Source organism: Diadema antillarum, unplaced genomic scaffold (genome assembly GCF_040938485.1).
Source record: "Diadema antillarum isolate AM-2024a unplaced genomic scaffold, OU_Dant_1.0 scf00000123, whole genome shotgun sequence".
Lineage (NCBI taxonomy): Eukaryota > Metazoa > Echinodermata > Echinoidea > Diadematoida > Diadematidae > Diadema > Diadema antillarum.
Window position 1 is genome coordinate 1,189,978 of NW_027271012.1, and position 21,355 is coordinate 1,211,332.

Here is a 21,355-nt window from a genome sequence, read left to right on the forward strand (position 1 = left end):
CAAAAATCATACTTCCAGACAATTAATTCAAAAAAAGCAATTATAATGAAAGAAACAAAACCTTATACTTTTTATCAGAATAGTGTGTACCACTAAATATGCAATTTGAAAGGTAAATTTGCTTTGCTTTACAATATGACAGCATTTCTTTCACTCATGTGTCAATAACTATCGATTGCAAGTCTACCTAATCAATGAAATGTAACACCGAAACCAGTAATTGCAGCAAAGCAATTCCGGACAATGTGTGGGTTTTTTTGTGTGCTCTGTTCAATGGGGCCGGTTATTGCGTTACTTTGCAAACCAACCTGTTGTGTTTTGATTAAAACACCTGTTCAATAATGGTATATTTCCCATGATGAGCACAGCTTGCACACACACATGCACACACACACACACACACACACACTCTCTCTCTCTCTCTCATTACAAGTCACGCTCTTCTCAACCTCAAATCAATCAAGACAAGGATGATTTATATATTCCATGATAACCCAACCCACATTCACAGGCCCTAGTAATTACCATGGCTGATAACTTCTGCCCCACTGTGTAGACCCCGACACGCCTTCCTTGGATTGTGCTGCATGTCCAATCAAGTTTGTCACTACAGCACCCTTTTGTGTTCTCCTTGAGTTGGTGAAGTTTCACACAAGGGCATCTCGAATGTACTATACATGGTTACATGCATATTTTTTTTTTCTTCTTGACCTCACAAGTAAATGCATTCCCATTAAAGTAGTAATCCAGGGCAGCATCTACCTAATTTGAAAGATAGATACATATCGTTTCAAAACGCATTTCAAAAGGTGCGTACAAAAGCCGTTTGAAACGTTCTTCTCAGGATACCTTCTTTATCATATACAGAGTGACTGTAATCGCAATTTCGGGAGTTGCCACTGTGCAGCTGCTTTGCGTCGTTCTACCCAGGAAATAGAGATGTCAAATAATATACAAGTGACATGTTTTACAATGGCTTTTGAGTTTATCTACTTCGCAGAGAGGTGCCTGTGGCTCAAAGGCATTTCAAATTGTCCTGTTATTGGCTTTCAAATCAGCATCTCTGACCACCAATAAAAACACAGTTTTTTAGTCATCCTCTCACTAAGAAAAATAAATAAATAAATGTATTAAACATATGTGAAATGGTGATAATACCTCAGAATTATTTTTTTTTTAATGAACACATCCCATTTCTTGTCCATGTATCTGTTCCCAGAGTGTACAACATGTGACAGTTAATGTGACAAGAACTGCATTTCACCTTGACAGGAATAAAAAATAGAGAGAGAGACCCCAGTGGCAGTACATGTATATTTTTTAGCCAAAGACATTTAATTTATTCTGTACCCTGACAACAGCACTCTTCACAGTACTCTTTACACACCGAAAGTAAGTCATACATCGTATCTTATTCATGTCACGTAAACCCAGGAAGTAGTCTATCATTCTCTCCCACTGAGGGTATCTTTACAGATAGATGCATTCTTCACAAAACCATAAACAGTTGCTCCATAATTCTGCACCTTAAAGAGATGGTATAGTATTGGTGGAGATAAGGGTTGGGCTTATAACTTTCTGTGAGATACCAAGAAACCACTTCTGAAATAGTACAGAGCATACCATTCCAAGAGGATTCAGAGTTTACTAGATGAAAACGGTTTGTGGAATGGCTGAGACATTGAAAACAAAGTAAAAACAAAGCGATCCTAAAAGGTGGGTCCTACCTTTTATTCCAATTGCTCTGTTTTGAATATCCCAGCCATTTCAAATCCAATTTTCATAGAAGAAACAGTGAATCCCTCTTGGAATTACAAGCTCTTTCATATTTCACAAGAGGTTTATCATTATCTCACCAAAACATGTTAGAAACCTGAAGATAGGTCTCAACCAAACCTATACGATCCCTTTAAGGTGGTACATTGTATATCACCAAGTCCTCACCATGGGTCATCTCTCTGAGGAAATGATAGAACACACATCGAAATTTCACCTGTTTCCCTCCCCTATCCATCATTCCATCTATAATGGGGGGAAATAACAAAATAAAAACAAACAAACTAACAAATCAAAATCCTCAATCATTGCCATGTACCAGTTTGGCCAATCCATTATCCAAGAACAAAGTATGCTAATGAATATATTTGGCTGGAAGGCCTAATTTTCCAGAAGCCCCAATTCCACTTTTCCCAGAAAGTTTCCTGCTGCCACTGGCTGGAAAAGAAGCATTTCCTCCTTCTGACTGTAACACATTTTTGCGGTAACACTGGCATTATGTTATTAAAAAAAAAAAAATCACTGGCATCTTTTATCCTTTACATATCTTACAAGTATTTGCCATTTTGTTATATGTACAAGTGCAGTAGGCCACTGTTTGTCGATAACCTAATTATTATTCTGTTTTGTATTTAAAAAAATATTTGTAAATGTCACTTTCTGAATATGTGTATGAATAAAAAAACCCTGTGGAAGGGAAAAAAAGTATTTGCCATGGATGTCTTGTATCAATAGTGATATGTATGAATCAATACAATCGACTTGTCAGAATAGCCTTTCTCCTATGTGGCGATTTCTAGAACTTGTAAAATATGTATAATACTGCAAATGTCATTCCACATGTGCAGTACAGCAGCCATCTGTCAAATATGGCCAGCTGTCACTAACTTATGATTTGTTTGTTTTTTTTTTTGCAATTTTCTAGTCAATATCTCATCTATAACACACACTGCCAATCAAACGCTGAGCTGAAGCTGCTGAACTTAAAGGAGACTTCCGGATGAATTTCAGATTTTTACATTTGAACAACTATAAATTACTTATACTGAGGACAGAGTTTCAGAATTTGTGATAATTGGGATGAAGAGTAAGAATATTTTCAAAACTTAGAACAAACTGCAATGAAAAAGGATGATAACATGGCAGAGTCACCGTAAGAATGCATGAGTTTGGGCTCAAGGAAGCAGATTATACACAGGTGAACTCGCAAGCAAGCGGTATTGTAATGGAATTACACTGCTACATTTCTGAAATATGTGAACCTCCTATGTCATCATCCTTGTTCAGTGTAATTTGTTTAAGGTTTTTCAAAGTATTGTTTCTCTGCTCAAGAACCACAATAAATTCCACAAATCCATACATGGAGCTGTTGATTTATGTACTACATAATGTGAAATTATGAAAATCATCTGGAATGTCCCTTTAAGTACTCCAGAGCTCGTTGTCAAAGGGAATTTGCAACTCAGCGAAGCATGAGCACCAAGCTTGTGAAATATCTACATCAATTGTCTATCTCAAATTTCCATCCAATTTAACATGCCTGCTAATCGCACTTGCCTGGAGAGAATTAAACCAAGTGTGATGGAAACTGACTGCTATACTCCCGATAATGTGCTACCTATCCTTAATTCTAGGTCTGTTTCTGTAATGTACCCTGTATGAAGATTTATGGAGAAGTTTCTTATACCTACAGCCCAGTAACAAACCATTCTATTCACCTGTTCCCTCAAATTAAGTTTCTTATTACAGGCAGGAATCACTGAACATTACTAACTTTCAGTGAAGTAGAGCAAGCCTCTAATAAGCTTTGTAGTTGTTACAGCAATCCATCATGAATCAAGCATGCACAGAATGAGAATGCATTTGGGTTGATAGAGAAATAGTCCTATGCATGCATTGTGCACTTTCACTCGCTCCTTTAATCATGCCATGGCCATTTAGCTGAGCAAGTATGGACTTAACTCTGATTTACACATTCAAAAGCTTTCAAACAAAACTCTCCGTCAAATTTACCTAAATTGAGGGAGTTACCACTTCCTTCCCTGCTAGGAAATACGAGTGACACACATACTGGTCATTCAAAGTTTGAAAAGCAGAAAATTTAGACCTTATGTTTAGAAGCCTTCAACTTCACCACAGTTGTCACCTGTCAATTATGAGCACTTTTATTCTCTGTCCCTCAAGGAATAAACCTGTGATTTATCTTATAAGCACATCTTGGAGGAGGCTATGACTACAGTGTGTCAGACCTACCATAAAAAGCACAATTTTACAGTCAAACACATATCTATGCCTTTCTAAGAATATAGATAAATGCCACTGCCATCAAAAGTTCTGGAAGGGCAAAGGGCAAAAAACAAAAGGTTTATCTGAAGAAAATATGAAAAGAAAGATCAGAGCTTGTTTAAGGAGTAGTTTGCCAAAGCTACAGCTGTAGCATGACAGACTCTGACATTTTGTTTACAGCTGGGCCCTTATGTGTTCAAATGCACACAGATTACTGCTACTTTGTTATTGATAGCACTGCCAACTGGAAGAAGAAATTATGGAGCCTATGATTCCACTTGTCAGCACCTCATAAAAATACTCCCAATTTTTCATCCCTCATCCCCCGTCAAAAAAAAAAAAAGAACCATCTAGGAGTCGTGGAGGAGGAGGAGGTTGTGTAGCTGACTGGATGGATGTTGGAGAAGCTGAAAAAGAAAAAAAAACAAGAAGAAAGAAAGGAAACCACCCACACTGGATGCTTAACATCAGGAGGACCGCATCCAGATATCAATCAGATGCTGATGCCTTGCCGGTTGCTAGGAGACAATAAATCGGCCATAAAAGTGTCCCTGAGTTATGACACTGATGCGAGCGCGGCAGGCTGTGATGGAACGGAATGAGCAGAAACACTGAATTGATCTTTCGCTCTTGCTGTACCTGTACCCCCAGCTATCTGCCACGATAAGAGTTCTAACCTTGGATGCTATCCACACCCATTATAGCTTAATTAACATCTCATTTTCCCATTTGCTTTAATTTTACCCCTCTCTTCCTTCCCAACGTAAAGATATCTACCATCGTCATTTGCCTTTGTGAGCTCTACATCGTTAATTGTTTCATTCCCTATCAAATACCACTGCATTGCATCATTTTTTCACTTTACTGAAAGATTTTTGACTTTACTTTAACATTACCTTCCTGATATCGCACATGTTGAGTAAACGCATCATTTGTGACATTTCAGCTTTTTTCTTCTTTTTTTGAATGAAGTGCATTGACAAATACCTTAAAAGGCTGTATTGAACCTAGCACAAGAGGAAAAAATTACAAGGCCAGTGTTGCAAGTACTGCGTCAGTAGAGGGGAGAAGGGCCATGTTGAAAATAGTCGCTTAATTTGCTGTCAAATATAAACTGAATATACAGCAATCTGTAAACAAACTTCTGGCAGAAATGGCTACCGAAATCTCCCTCCCCCTCCCCCTTTTGCCACAATCTACTCAAGATAGGAAGCTGTCCATTTTGTCAACAAGATATATATATTTTTTTTAAGAAGGTTCTGGAGGAGGGGAATTTGACTCTTTTTCCATCAACAACATCTTGTCTTTGCTGCGGTAGGAGCCCATCAAACACCACATATCATTCGTTAACCACACTGCTCCTCTATGGGCTGAGCCACTCGTGCTATTTTACTACTCGGTCAAGCCAACTTCACTTGCTCTCTCGAAGGTTGAGCACACCGAGAAGCTCAAATTGCGAGGCATTTTTGTGAATTTACACAAAAAGGTCGACTAAATCATTGACAATCAAGGGGTATTGAGCACAACACAAGCATACATAGTATTTCAGAATATATATTCAGAACAGCAAGTCTTTCATTGACAGTCAAGGGGGTATTGAGCACAACACAAGCACACATAGTATTTCAGGTTATTCAGAACAGCAAAAGTCTTTCCTTGTTTGCCTGACTGCTACATAAAATAAACACACACTTAACACTTAACACTTAACGGAACATCAAGTTACTGCACTGCGAATGTTATTTTCGTTTCTATTTGGAATCAGAGCAAAAGATTTACTCCATGATATTTCTCTTTTTCTTTCACAAACTGCATACCTACCAAACATATTTCATAAGTTTTGCAACTGAGAATTTTCTCAAAATAACAGACCAACCACAAATATATCTATTTTCATTTAAAATGGATATAACTTTGAACTCCATCTTTCTTGAAAAGCTTTCGACACTAGCCCTTATCAGGTCAAAAGTAAAACTTCATGGACAATAATGTGATCATTTCAAGAGAAAGTGGATCTGAAGCCATGTTGAAGGAAGTACCATTCTGGAAACCTTGCATGTCTCAATGCACTGACAGAAATTTGGATATGTGGGACTAGGAGGACTGAGGGATGGTGGACAATTATACACATAATTTGATTGCGACATTTTCATTCAACACTAATTACAATAAAATATGACCACTATAATTCTATCTGTGTAAACAAATTTTCCCTTGTGAGTTTTCCAGTGTTGGTAATAAATGTGAGGTCTGTATTTTCTGGTTTATACCAAATTGTATAACACTCTGCCTGGGTTCTGGAGAAGAACATGTTCAATCTACAGCTACACATAAATATTGCAGAGAGCAGGCCTTTATAACCAATGCATCAAACTCTGAGAAGATTTTTGTTTAACCCGTTGAGGACAAGTCCGAATATACTCAGGCAGGTGTCTATGGGAAATGCGTGTTGTAGCAAAATCAGTCCGTGCTCCACGGGTTAAAAGAAATACAAAAAAAAGGAAAAAAATTCTAAATGTGTGGGTGTTATCTATCTTTCTTCTTTTTTCAAAACAGTTCATGAAGAGGTGTGCTGATGGCAAGATGCTCTAACAAAGAAAAGGAAAAAAAAGAGATACTGCCTTATAAATCATCAATATTAACATCCTACGAGGGGAAGACGTCCATGGCAAAAGTCGCACTAGGAGCAATATTTCAAGCTCACAGAGGGATCAGTGAATGAAGGTAAGCATCGCTGCATGGGGACATAAATCTTGCATGTCTAGTCCCAGTGGCTTCTTCTTTCTATACCCTAATACCATGCAGTCTGCAAGAAATATATAAAAGAGGGGCTCCTCTTTTTAAATCTACTAAGAATTGAGTCCCTATTCTCCTAACACTACAGCTCCATCGTCCTCTTACACCAATGAAGAACAAGACAAAGCATTCCCCAAGCTCATTCTCATCCCTCCTACAAAAATGATACGAAAGTACTAGATGTTTGGGGCGATTTCTCCAAAAATCAAGATTCCATCCCGAAATTGCTTGCAGTGCCCTCAAACTACTCTAAACTACTTCATTCCTCCAACAATGAATTCAGAGATCCTCTGCTACGACAAAACAATGCGCTGTGCCTCTACATCAAATTTTGGTCACTTGCTACCGGTATGTACAGATGCATCGGGGTCTCAAAGGACTATCTCCCACGGGGTGTTTGATGGGAAATCTTCTTTTGAAACTTGCAGCTGAAAACTTCTCCCATCTACTCCAAGATATTCTCCGTCCCTCTCATCACTTCAGCCAAGTATGTGACATAAAAAAAGAAAAAGAACTTTCAAGTTGTAGGAGAACCTTTCCAAAAAAAATCCTGTATTGCATTCCCTTGAAATCCAGACAAAGAGTCAAGGCAAAAAAGCACTCTGGTTTCAAACAGACCATTAAAGTAAACCATGCAGAGCAAAAATCTGACAAATATAAAACTAAAAGCAAAAGTTTTTTTTATAGATATTGGTTTGAAAGTACAGATGTGAAGGAATTTTAACAATTTACTTGATTTCACTGCTCATATTTCATACATATTTATTGCAGCTACACATTTATATAAGATGAGGTGATTGCGGCATTTCAGGGCCCTGTTTCATAAAGCTGTTTGTAAAGTTACAAACAACTTGAACAACTTACAAGCGACTGGTGATCAGTTCTTAAGCTGAATTATGGAAATTCTGATAAGTAGGCACCCTTGGATAGCACATCAGAACTGATCACCAGTCGCTCGTAAGTTGTTCATAACTTTACGAACAGCTTTATGAAACAGGGCCCTGGACTATTTGCTATATATGCCAATTTAAGTCGGTTTTATGTCATAATTTCAAATATAAATATAAATCATGCCAATAAAAATATACCTATTAAAAACAAACAGACCACAGATTTGATATATCCCTTTAATGTTACGTCAAAGCCTGTCCACACCTACTTCTCAAATAGAAAATGGAGCTGATGGGTTTTTGGTCTCAGAGGAAATATGGTACACTGTAAAACATTTGTATCCCATGCACATGGTGATTTTCTCCATTGCAGCCAAATGAAAAGGAAATGACCATACAACTGTGTTGTAAGTGCATTTATTTTTGTTTTTGTATGGTTTTCCCTTCTCTACAAGTTCAAGGACATACTTAACTTAACCCTTCTTTTGCCATTTTACCAATTCTGTGCATATGTTCTGAAAGTATACTGTGAATGAAGACAGCTTGAGTAAAACCCTAATTCTAATTGTATTAAAAACTACTACTGCATCAGGGTGAGACAGTCTATACTTAAACCTAAATCCACAAAGTTAGTTTGTCTGAAACACTCCCAACTTTAACCCGTTGAGGACGAGTCTCGAGTATACTCGGGCAGGTGTCTATGGGAAATGTGTGTTGTAGCAAAATCAAGCCGTCCTCAATGAGTTAACAATAATGATTATAAACACAAAACTCAGCAAGTACCAGCAAATATCACTAGCATGCAACTGGTTACTAGTAATCTATCTATAAGGTCAGCTTTCAAAAAGCCACACATCTTCCATGCAGAAAAATAATGTCCCACACACAGTGTAACACAAGATCTATATATATATCCCTTGTGAACTGATAGAATTTTAGCTCTTGAGTTCATGTTTGCTTCACTATTTCCTTCCTCAATCCATATCTTTCCCTTGTGTGGATATATATATATGCACCTGTTTTCCTACTTTTCCAATTCTATCTCTTTTCCCTCTCTTTCTCTATGTTTTCTTCTTTTTTCTTCAATATTTCACTCTTCTCTCTTCCTTATTTTCTTCATCATTACTAATAGCTTGTTTTTCTCCCCTTTCTTTTATTCTCCATCTCTCCCTCTCTCTGTCTCACAATTTCTTTCTCTCTCTCTCTTCTCCTCCTTTCTCCACTGGCTGCGACATCAGTGACACTACAGTGTGGGAAGACGGGGAGCATCTGGCGAAGGTGCGGAGAGCATCCTTTGGAGGGTGGCGAACAGATCCAATTTGCCACTTTGGGCCGTTGGAGGCAATCAAGTTAACCACGCATGTGATTGCCAGACGGCTGCCGATGAGCTTTAATTACCGCTGTCTTTGCCCCCGCGCCAGAGAGTGAGAAAAAGAAAAATGTTCCTGGTAGAGGAAAATGTGGTCAGCAAAAAGGATGGGGGGAGCTTTGGTGGGGGGGGGGGGATGGATAGAGGAAGGGGTGGGGCAGTAGGAGATGGCATAGGAAGGGAGAAAAGAGTAGCCATGCAAAGCCCTCTTTCTTCTGATTCCGGGAGACATTCCAAGGTGGGCGTGATCCTGTTTATACATGACTTAAAGCTCATGCAGGAGTTTGGTGATGTTTTGCTTGCGGTGAAAAGGACGCACATTCATGAACATGCCATCAGCTCCTCTATCATATTCAAATTTCATGCGAAAACACAGGAAAACTGGGGAACTTTATACAAAGGCATTCTTCAAGATTTCTCAACCTTATTCTCCATTTTTCACTTCTTTCACGACATGTGATTACGGACACAGATTTGTCTGATTGTAATGATTCAGTCTGACAAATCTTTGCAGATCCCTGGAGTAATTGTCCATATTCTTGGCTCCAGAGACCTAAACAACTCTATATTGGCAAAATTTCAAGTCAATTAGACACAGAAATGTCATGGCACAAAGCAAGTGATCATTCACCTGAATCAAATTGTCCCTGCCAGGGAGAGAGCTGATAAATCTCTGGTTGACAAAAAAATAAAACCAAATCTATCACCTGTCCATGAATCAGTGATACCTGGAGAATCGGTTTCAGTTCCAGTTTGATACCTTGCTCGAATCAATACAATCAGTTCCAAGTATAGACTGGATATCATGCATCAAACCGGAGACAGAGTCAGACTTGAAAACACAATTCAAACACCTAGATCTGTATTACAATACTCTGGACAAATCTCTTTTCACCTTGAAAGCAGATACTATGGAGTCCTAGTTTGTTAGCAAGTGCCTCTTACTAAACTGCAGACCAGAATTGTCAGCAGTAAAAAAGAGGGAAAAAATACATTCGTGTTAACCCGCTGGTATTAAGCTGATGTTTTCAAAACAAAGGAATAATCTAGCTTTTCTGAGCACATAGTAACAACTTGTTTGATCAACCTCTCCCTGTGGGATATATTCACATATAAATTGGAATCCAATCTCATATGCACGAGTCCTTACTATATCTGGTAAGGCTTTCTGGTTGCTGTGAATGACCTCTTGATATTTAAATACACACATTCACACATACAGGACGAGAAGGCGAGAAAATGTGGCATGTTGAAACTGACCCAGGTGCTTTGTTTGGGACAAGAAGGTGAAAAAGAGGCTGGTTCAATTCACCCACATGTTGAGGGCAAGAAGGCAACTTGCTAAAACTCCCCAAGGCATCTTGCTCGGGATGAGAAGTCTAGTGAGGCAACTGGTTAAAAATTGCCTTGTCTATTTAAGAAAAGCACCTTGTTTGGGATGAAAAGGCAAGAAAGCGACTTGTTTAAGCTCAATAAAGTGCCTTGTCTGGGACAAGAAGGCAAAAAAAAAACCAACATGACCTGTTATAACTTGTCTAAATGGCTTGTCTGGGACGGGAAGGCAAGAAGACGACATATATCAAAATTCGCCCAGATAGATGTGCCCTTTTTGGAATGACAAGGCCAAAAGGCGACTTGCTAAAGACTTGTCTTTTATAAGTGACTTGTTTGGGATAAAAAGACAAGATGACGACTTGTTAAAACTCACTTTGGTACCTTGTTCAAGGCGAGAAGGTGAGAAAGCAACTTGTTTAAATTCATCTAGGTACCTTACTAAAGACAAAAAGGAGTAGAAAGAAACTTCTCGAAACTTGCCAAGGCTCTTTGCTTAAGGAAAAATAAAATGTGCCTGTGCTAGTTCAAATTAGGTTGACTTCTCCCTTTCTTGTCCTGCTGCTGACGTCCAAAAAACTCACTGCCATCACTACACTATGTAGTATGTTTACCAACAAATATTCTCATTCCAATGAAACACAGGTATAGCAGCGGTATCAGCCTCGAAGGGATGATGTTTTTCCAATATATTTGATACCATGGGATAGCTCCGAACAATTAGAAAAAGAGAGTGATCATGTGATGCATCTCGTCCACAGCTGCCAAATTTATGATTATGAGGGAGTGGAAGCTCACATAAAACAGACATCATTGTCATATTACACTCTTGCAGTTCTCCCTTCAGCACTCACATGCTCACAGCTAACAAAAAGACATGCTCAAATTACCCTATAACTATAAGCGCACAAAGCTTTGTACTCTTATTTCAAAGCATCATCAGGTGCATTTGCCAACCTCCTTCCCACAACAGTTTGGTAGCCAACGGAAAGCCTTTCCCCTTGAGGGATAATTTGGTCTGCTGTGAAAAATATGGTTGGCTTCAGACAAGAGAATTTGAACTATGGGACATAACATCCTGGTATAAAAGTGATACAGGAGACTCTCATTATGAGGAAAGCCTCGGGACGGGCAGTTTTCTTTCATTCGTTATAGTCAAACAAGTAAAGTATATGAAGATATATAGATAATAATTTGGGGAACCGAATCTTTACTTCATTCACAAGGAAATTTCTTCATATCTGTGTTGGTTATGATGGGAGCGCACTGCATAACAGATGTTTGCTGTTAAATGAGAGGAATCAAAAGAACAATAAATCAAAAGGACAGAAATATTTAATACAGTTTTGATAGCTTGATTCATTAAGACAAATACCAGACGTTACAGAGATATGGATCGGATTTATTCTCCTTTTGTGACAAAAGGCGATCATCTCCTTCATATCATCTCTAGAGGAAGGCTGTAAAAACACCACAGCACTTGATCAACTTCGCACACCGTGCATCTACTGTCGGGACTGGCCCCTATGCGAGCGGGATATTGGAGTCATGCGGACGACGCCAGGAGTAATTTCTTCGGGGACCTTCACAAATCCCAGAACATGGCTAGCGATTAACTAATTACGCAGACAGGATGACTAATGCCCTCGTAATCTCGAGAGTGTGCGGATGCGTGGTCCATAACACCATACTAACACTTAGGCAAAAATAATTGGTCCAAAGACTTCCTCTTCTATTGGTTGAAAAAAAAAATTGTCTCCCCCTTCACCAGCAAATTCTTCCTAATTACTGCCGCAACCCTCTGGAAAGTAGAGGGGTCATGACATCATACATCCAGCTCTGCATAACTTAAGGCACACATCATGGAATGTAAAGCTTACGCTTGACCTTTGACACCAGAGTTAATTTGGCTGTTTATAAAAAGCTCATTACTTAATTTTTCCCACACATGTATACACTTTTTTTCCCTCTTAAAGGGATGGTATAGTTTTGGTTGTGATGAGAGATTTAGATTTTAACTTTTTGCCAGATGATTAGAAACCACTCATGAAATATGAAAGAGCATACAATTCAAAGAGGTATTCTAAGTTCATTTGAAGAAAATCGATTTTGAAATGGCTGAGATATCCAAAACAAAAGTGATGCTATTAAATGGTGGGACCCACTTTTTGTTAGGATTGCTTTGTGTTACTTTTTGGATATCTCGGCCATTTCAAAACTGATTTTCATCATCTAAACTTGGAATTCCTCTTAGAATTTGCATGCTCTTTAAAAATTCCATTTAGCAGTTTCTAAGAATCTCGCAAAAAGTTAATAGCTGAATCCTCACCTCAACCAAAACTATACCAGCCCTTTAAGTTGTATTCTCTACCCCCCCCCCCCTTCAGAGAGAAACATATTCACCATGTTTCCCATTAAACTAGTGGATGTCTAGATGTCTAGAGAAGAGATGATGCAGGGTCTCAAAGTGTTGACACATTTGTGAGTATTCAAAGAAATGTTTAAATACACCAATAAATATGTTGGCATGCAACAAACGTTTCATATTCTACCAAATGTCTGCAGTGGTCACGCCACAGGACACACTATTCACCTGTCATGTGACCATGTGAACATCATGTGACCACAACACCATGACGATTCCTTTCGAAATATGCAGGCAAAGCCTTGAAATGCTGCAATGTATCTTTTTGTGTTCTTCTTCACACACAATTAGTCACTCAAATGCCACGTAATTGAGTACAGGGTCGTCGTTACTTGGTGTCATTTCGTCCCCGTAATTATTCATGACATGAATTTAACGACAAGACTTCTGCTGGTCCTTTCCAGGCATCGAATAAATGTGGTCACCAGAAAAGGCATGGCCGAAAACCCACAACTTACACCTCGTTAGATCATCTCATGAATAATTGATCTCTTTTTCTAAAGTGCACAAGGTGTATCTAAACCCTGGTTCATTTGCCTCTAAAAAGAAACATCAAAATAAACAACAAAACAGAAAATTAGTGTCTGTGATTAAAGGTTACATAATCGCAAAATTGGACTTCAAAACCACTCTAAGGGGCATCTGAAAGTATGCCGGTTTACAACCCCAAAGTCAAGTTATGCACGCAGCATCCAATGATGCTTTAGGTAAGTTGTCTTTCAGCACAATTGGCTGGATACATAATCCATAAGGCACTGGATTTTAATAGGGTTCACCTTGAAATAAACACTTCCGGATTGATTTGCTTCAGTCCCTTTGCATTATTTTCGTTCAGCAGAGAGCACACATGTGGATGCATACTGAGTAATTTGTCACAGATTATGTAATGGCTAGCTAAGTACTGCACATTATTTTCAAATACCTACCAAGGCCACAGGGAGGATGCTATACAGCAAGGCATGTATTCTCTTTTCCAGTTAAACGAACATCACATCTGTGCAAAAATGAAGTTTAAAAGTCCTAAGCACTCCTAAATAGATCCCAGTGCTACTTTACGTAGCCCAGCGATGACTTCCACTACAAAAAACTGCACGGTCGCCCCTCTTTAATCTGGACCCAGACTCTCAATTCTATTTGAACGCCATGTTTCACTGACTTGGTGCCCACAATATTAAAAGCTAGGTAAGTCAACCCAACATGGAACCTCCCAGATGGGTTCATAATGTATTTTCAAGATATGATGCGCTGCTTCGCTGGAAGACACAGCTGGCAGTTTTGCGTATACATGCTAATGTATAAACACAAAATGATATCTGGAGGTTTAAAAAAAAAGTAACTACACCCTACTTGTCATTTCATGGTCAAAGCCCCTCTCTTGCAATGTACACCATTCTCGTAAACTGCCCTAATTTCTTCAAAATCTCCTCCCTTAGAACCTTGACATTGACCCATTGAGGATGAGTCCCGAGTATACTCAGGCATGTGTCTATGGGAAATGCGTGTTGTAGCAAAATCAGTCCGTCCTAAACGGCTTAATAAAGTAATGTCATCTCAACACATTTGCAAGGATACACAAAAATCTGTTTGACTATCTTTTTTTTTTGAATGACAGTGGAATTTTGAATCTTTAACATTTCTTTAATCAGCTTGGGTTTAAATGTTGAATTCACTGCGTAATGATTCATGTAGGAACAGGAATTGGATGTGGGGGTCTTTTTTTTCTAAAATATGACAATGCCGAATATAATCTTGAGTGTAATTTGACTGAAGTACATTGGGTGTTCTCTTACAAAAAACAACACTTCATAAGCTGACATTAATTACTGTTTCTAAATGTCGCAGCCCGGTCAGTAAACACAACTGGAAGAGTGACAAAAAAAAAAAGAGAGTGTGGAAAAAAAAGGGGAGCCTAATTTCCAACCCCCAGTTTCTGTCTAGTTTGAAAACCAGCACACGAGGTGGAGACATGGCGACAAATATAGACACAAGGTAGTTCCGCCGGTGGTGGTGGTGGGGGGGTATCATCCTTGACACACGGCAGCATCCAATAACGCCGTAAAAATCGACTTAAAACGGTACTGAGCGACACTTTATCGGCGCAATTTGGTGGCTAATGGAGCGGAACGCGCCAAAAGGGGGACAAGGAAAAAAGAAGGAAGGGGGTTGTACGGTATGAGACACTGTCACATCTTCCTTTTAGAACAACCTGCCAATGGGTACATGCACGTCTCTCAGTGGGAATGTCAAAATTTCTGCTGGTAGGAACCACTTTTATGGGACAAAATATGCGAGCTAAACTTCAGAGAGGTGTGAGCCAAAGTGCGAGTAGGAAAATATCTCAAGAGTATTCAACCTTTTTCTTTCTGTTCATCACTTTCAAAAGATACACAAACTTTCTATCTCTTTATCTCTCTCTCTCTCTCTTTCTATTACCCCCCCCCCTTTACGCTTTTTTTTTTTTTTTTTGCTAGTAGGAAATACTGTACGAAAATTTGCAAGCCAAAGTCCAGAGGAGTGAGCCAAAGTGTGAGCAGGAAAATATGTCAAAAGCATTCACCTTTCTCCTTTCCGTTCATCGCTTTCAGAGCATACACAAACTTTCTCTCTTGCCCAAATTTTGCTGGTAGGAAGAATTTCAGTGCAATCTGCGAGCCAAATTTCAAAGAAGAGTCAGCCAAAGTGTAAGTAGGCAATGATTTGAATAGCATTCAATCTCCTTCTTTCCCTTCACTTTAAAAACATATAACGCTTTCTCTCTTACTACTAGTAGGATGACATGATATATCCAGTTGCCGTACTTTAGTATTAACTTGAGAAATCTAATCAGTCTTTGGCATTTCTACCAGAGTCAGGCGCAAGGCTTATCATGTTACAGCTTTTGATGGTCATTGACCTAACTTGGTCATATCATTTTGGGTTTGTCTACATAAAACTACTGCAGTGCACATTTCACTGAAAGTAGTGTGAGAGCATTAAGAATGATCACTTCTGGAGCTGACTCAAATTCTCTGCAAACTTTTCGTACAACACTTCGTCGGGATGTTGCCAATGACGCAGTTACGGAGAACAAGTGGAGTTTATGAGAGCACAAAAGGAACCATATGTTGCCATAGATTGCAATTCATCCACACAGACTTTCTCCTGAAAATACCATTCTTCTCAATAGGCACAGTCAGACTGGCAAAAGATCAAGAAGTTTAAGATCACAAAGCCTTCGCGATCTTTTGTCGTACGGTCACACTGGCAGCCAAACTGATTGATCTTTGGATTGAGAAGTTTGTGTCATTGGTGCGCGTGCGTAAGGAAGAAGAAAGGGTGCATCATCCAATGGCTAGTGATTGTGATGTAAAAAATCATCATCATTACATCATCTTTATCAGATGCCCGTCATCATCACACCTATCTTTGTCAGTATAACCACCACCTCATTAACTATCACTATCACTATCACCATCAGCATCAGCATCACCCTATTTATCCTCAGCTCTATCTCTATCATTACCTCTAAAAATCATCATCTTCATCATTTTTCATCATCACCATTATCTCCGAAGTCATTATCATCATCATCATATCATCACCATTTTCATCATCATAGCCACCATCATCATCACCACTACAATCATCACCACTACAATCATCACCATCATCAGCATCGGCATCACCTCCACCTTCATCACCTCTATTCCCACGACACCAATCATCGCAGGGCGGGGTCTCACCTGTCATCAGCGATGCGTGACAGGAGGGGTTCTAGCCACCCCTCTGTGCACTCTATGTGGGCGTCCAGGAAGGTCAGCACCTGGCCCTTGGCCACCGAGGCCCCCCTGAGCCGCGCCCGGATCAGACCGCTCCTGGTTCCCATTCTCTCCACCCGCACGGGCACCGGCAGCTGGCGGATGTAGTCCTCCAGTTGCGTGCCGAGGAAATCTGAAGATGGGAGAAATCGGGGAGGCAGCTTGAACCACACATGGGTGTATCCTGACTTTGCGCAATTCAATATTTATCATCCAGACATAGAAAGTCCCAATAACCCTTACTGTGCTTTGATTGCTAATTGGCACGCACGCTGGAGAGCTTTCTCAACTTATCGGCACAGATGTCTGGAAAATTTAATAGTGTCGATGGATTGAGATTATCTAATCTCTTTGATCCCTGTTTTGTCACCCTGGCCTTCCAGATGGACTGAGTCACATTGCTACACTGTAAAAGTGGATATTTTCGCGTGAGTGATTTTTCGTGCTTGACCGGATCAGATGAATTTCGCCTGTTTTTAATTACGCAGAATCATACATTAATTACTGGAACATACATCATGCAAAAATATTCGAGTGCTTTTATTTTCGCACAAGCTTCTGGTTGCGCGAAATGTGCAAATATTACCACACTGCAAGAATTTCCACTTTTACAGTATTCCAGAGTAGGCTTGCTAATCTATAGCTACATGTAGGTAAAGTTTGGATTATATTACGGTGATAAAAGAAAAATTAAAACTTTTTCCAATAGCAAGCTATGCTAGGCGCCTGGGCAAAACAAGCCAACCACTGGCATATGACATTTTGTATTAAGGTTCTGAGTGAATTCTATATAGTTCTCTTTTTGCAATATAGGAACACTGGATGTGAAAGTGCATCCTGTTGAAGGTCAAAAGTCTAATGAGAAACCCCAGTTGTTTTGATATACTGTATGACTTTTCCAATACTCATGGAGGCTTTCTTGTTGGGATGCCATTACCTATGTTGTTCTGAGCTTTTCTGACATTATCGCATAGCTTGAAAAAGACTCCATACAGCACAGCACTGTTATCAAGAGGTATCGCAAACGTTTCTTTTCCACAAGGAGCGAATGAAGTGAATATGTTCATCTTCTCCCCACTCTCTCCGCTTCCCCTCTCCCTTCCCTCCCCCCCCCCCCCCGACTGCTCCTACAATTTTGTACATCATTGTTGGTTAGCTGTTTTCCAAGCATCAACTGCAGCTTCTTGCCAAGCCTTCTCTGTGACGATTTTTGCCGAAACAACACCTCCCCCCCACACCCCCCCCCCCACACACACACACCCGGTCTCCCACACGCACCTCTCTCGCTGGCGTCATCGACGAGTATTATTTCGACGAGGAGTTCCCTTGGCGACCGGTTGATGATGCTGTGGATGCTGCGTAGCAGCGTGCTCCACGCCTCGTTGTGAAAGACGATAACAATGCTGGTTCTCGGCAGCTGGTCAAGTGGCGGGTACGTTTTCCTCTTGCACCTACAGAGCAGGAGGAGCGCGCAGGGAGAGAAAGAGGCAATGGAAAGGGGGAGAGGAAAATTTAGGGTTGTTTCAGTACGTAGCACAAATGTCTCAAAACTCTTAAAACAACATACGATGCAAAGCTGTGGGAGCTACTAAATTAGAAACAAGGCACTTTTAAGTGTGTCGCCCCACACCAAAAACAGTATCTTCTCTGTTTCACGATATCTATCACAGATTTAAAAAAATTCTGGATAGAAGACAGATGTGTAGGAAATGAAAGTATGAGTTGTATTTGTTTTTAATAAACTGATACCAGTTTTTGCTTCCTCCTGGTTAGAGCTACATATCCAGTTGCTATTAGAATTGAGCATGTAAGTGGGCCTCTTGTTTGTTGTTTACTTGTGTTTTTTCAATGTAAGGTGAGAGTTTCAGACCCAATAAGAGTACCAGTACAAACTTCCTTCTCTTGTGAAAATAGCTTCAGGAAATGTGATATCTGCCTTCAACAGGAGTCGTAAGTGCTCACCTACTAGCAATAATCAAACTTTTCTTCCCTAATGGAAAGAGCTGCAGAAGCAAATACCAAGTGATGTATTAAGCTCTCCATCTTATGGTGATGGAAAATGGAAAATGATTTTCATATTTCTTTCAACGCTCACATGATTCAAAATCTAAACTGCCTTGGGATAAAAAAAAAAATGCAAATTAGCATTACTACTAGTACTACTATTATCATTACCATTATCTCTATTGTTAATCATTATCTTTTTCATCATCATTATAACTATAATTGTCATCATAATTACTATCCATTTTAGAGACATTATACACATTATAACTATACATCTGGATATATCATATTGGGGAAAAACAGGAAAAACGAACATGGAGATGCTTGCAAACAAGAGTTGTTATTCAGACTGTATCAACTTTTATTGCACAGGTTTAATATCAACCTGCTATCAAATGTACCTTTGACATCAGTTGACAAGAACCTCATTGTTTCAATCTGAAACACCGTGGAAGCGAAGCACTTTCATTTAAAATGTGAACCTCCTTTTCTTTGGAATTGTGAAACAAATAGCACAAAAAAAGTCTTGCATCAAATCAAACGATTCTCTACCAACTTTCACTGTAAAAAAAAAAAAACCACAAAAACTCTGCCCAGAATACTGTGCAATGTCAGTATTTGCTGAAACCAAACTACACAGAATAAATGCATGTGGATGTACATATGTACAAGAGTACAAGTTCAACGGACACAGGAAGGAAATTTCACCTCCACGCGACTTTCCACCGACACCAACACGCTTGGGTAAACGCACCTGTGCCATTGGTAAAGCACTGACTGTGTATCTCTTTGTTTGTTTCCCTCTTTTCTCCTCCCGGCACAGTACACCTATCCTGGTGGGTGATGCAGCCGCATCCTATCTTGCTACTAGTGAAATGCATTTCATGAATTCATTGATGAGGCGAACACGCCATGGCCGCACAAAGTTTTCACTGCTTTTTTTGCAAAAAACAAATTACGGACCTTTTTTTTTCCCATCAAATGATCATTTTCATAAATTACTGCATTAAAATTTATATTTTTTTAAATGGATGTTTGATTTTCTACATAATGGTCTAGTAAGGAACCACTCTATATACAAGCTCCCTTCGACTGACTTTTTTAGGCAGGTATTCATGGAGCATTCATAAGTTGCTGCTATGTAAGGAAAGCCTCCTGCAAACTTTGTTGTTGTGGACAAAGCATGCACAAAACTTGGAATAAATTGCAGGAACAGTCTATTATTCATCAACTACAATGTCTAATTAACAAAAAAAAAATTGCCCTTCATCGACATTAATATTGTAAACACCGATTATTGTGTTCGTCTATTATTATAGCCATAGTAAACTGTATGTACTCTGATATGTGTATGCCTATGATTTTTTTTTTTTATCATGGCTATAACTCAAACACTGAATAATTGGTGCTTATTACATTAATGAAGGACAATATGTTCATCAGTTGCAATAAAAACAAAACCACTCAATGCAAGAATCATTCATTTGAATATGCTAGGTCTACTTTGAAAGCTACTAATACTAGTTTATTACAACTCTGCAATTGTCTTCCGAAGAGCGAAGGCTTTCATTCCTTCCTTTCCATTTCATTATTATACGAGTAGAAATCTATGAAACATGAGACCTGCAAATCAGCGGGAGATTTGCGAAGGCACATTTACAGCGACCTTTATCATCAAAACCATGTCATATTTAATAGCAAAGTTGGTCATCCAGCAAGCACATAGGTGCCCTTCGGTTCTTGCATTCTCCAGAAAATTTCATTTCGGCAGACTCTAACCGCAACAACACTATCCATCTGGCCTATCAAGATACGAGCCATCAAATAAAAAGCTACAACATGATATATGTGGGGTCGGAGGGGAGGAAGAGGGAGAGTGAATTCAAACAAATGCGCCTATAGATTAATGACTTTCACAGGCGGAAAACGGCCGAACGTGTCCGTGAAACTCGTTTCCAATCAGGTGCGTGGTGGGAGCGCGGACGTGTCGAGATGAAACTGGCGATGACTAGCGCTCGACACCTGGACTGAAAACTGGTCGGTCTCAGGGGAGTCATCATGGCTGTAGTGATATATCTGTTTCTTTTATCTCATTAGTGAGAGTTCTATCACTTTAAACAAAGCCAGACATGCCCAGTACAAATGTTTTACTTACAGTGACAGTTTGTGGGTGCGTATGTTTGTGGAATTATTTCATATGGCCACTAAAAGCATGAAAGTACTACAGTGTAAGTCTTGTGAGTAAGCCACCCTAAGACCTGCGGCTTTGAGTCCCTTCCACAGGATGAGGCAAATATACGTGTACATGTCTGAAATATTGGCATTCTGTTGAGCACTCTAACCCCCTATTCAGACGCAAGCCAGTTTATACCAAAACTCGATAAAGAAACGGCGTATGAAGAATCATCGTATAGCCGATAGACCGTTCAGACGCTAATTTCGACCATTCCGGAAAAACGTCGTATAGATGTGCAGTTTCTCATCGTGCATGTTGTTATGGTCATGAGTGACAGGTAAGTACAAGGTCACCTTTCGTGCTCGCTCCCATTAAGCCCCGCCCAGTTATACCGTTGTATGGTCGCCATACGTTCAGACGCACGATGGACACGATGGAATGCTGATTCGTTATCGAGTTCTAGTTCGAAACAATGCTCTGACCGTCGTTTCGCTATACGTC

At 39.5% G+C, this 21,355-nt stretch overlaps 1 protein-coding gene across 1 annotated transcript in view; it reads right to left on the reverse strand.

Moving 5' to 3' along the window:
- The window catches only part of LOC139720223 (polypeptide N-acetylgalactosaminyltransferase 13-like), a 127,631-nt gene that overhangs the window by 74,383 nt on the left and 31,893 nt on the right, over positions 1-21,355 (reverse strand). The window contains exons 3-4 of the mRNA XM_071631589.1: positions 17,950-18,122; positions 16,597-16,804 (exon numbers count right to left, since the gene is read on the reverse strand). Of these exons, the coding sequence (XP_071487690.1) occupies positions 16,597-16,804; positions 17,950-18,122 (381 nt within the window). The remainder of the gene's footprint in view (positions 1-16,596; positions 16,805-17,949; positions 18,123-21,355) is intronic.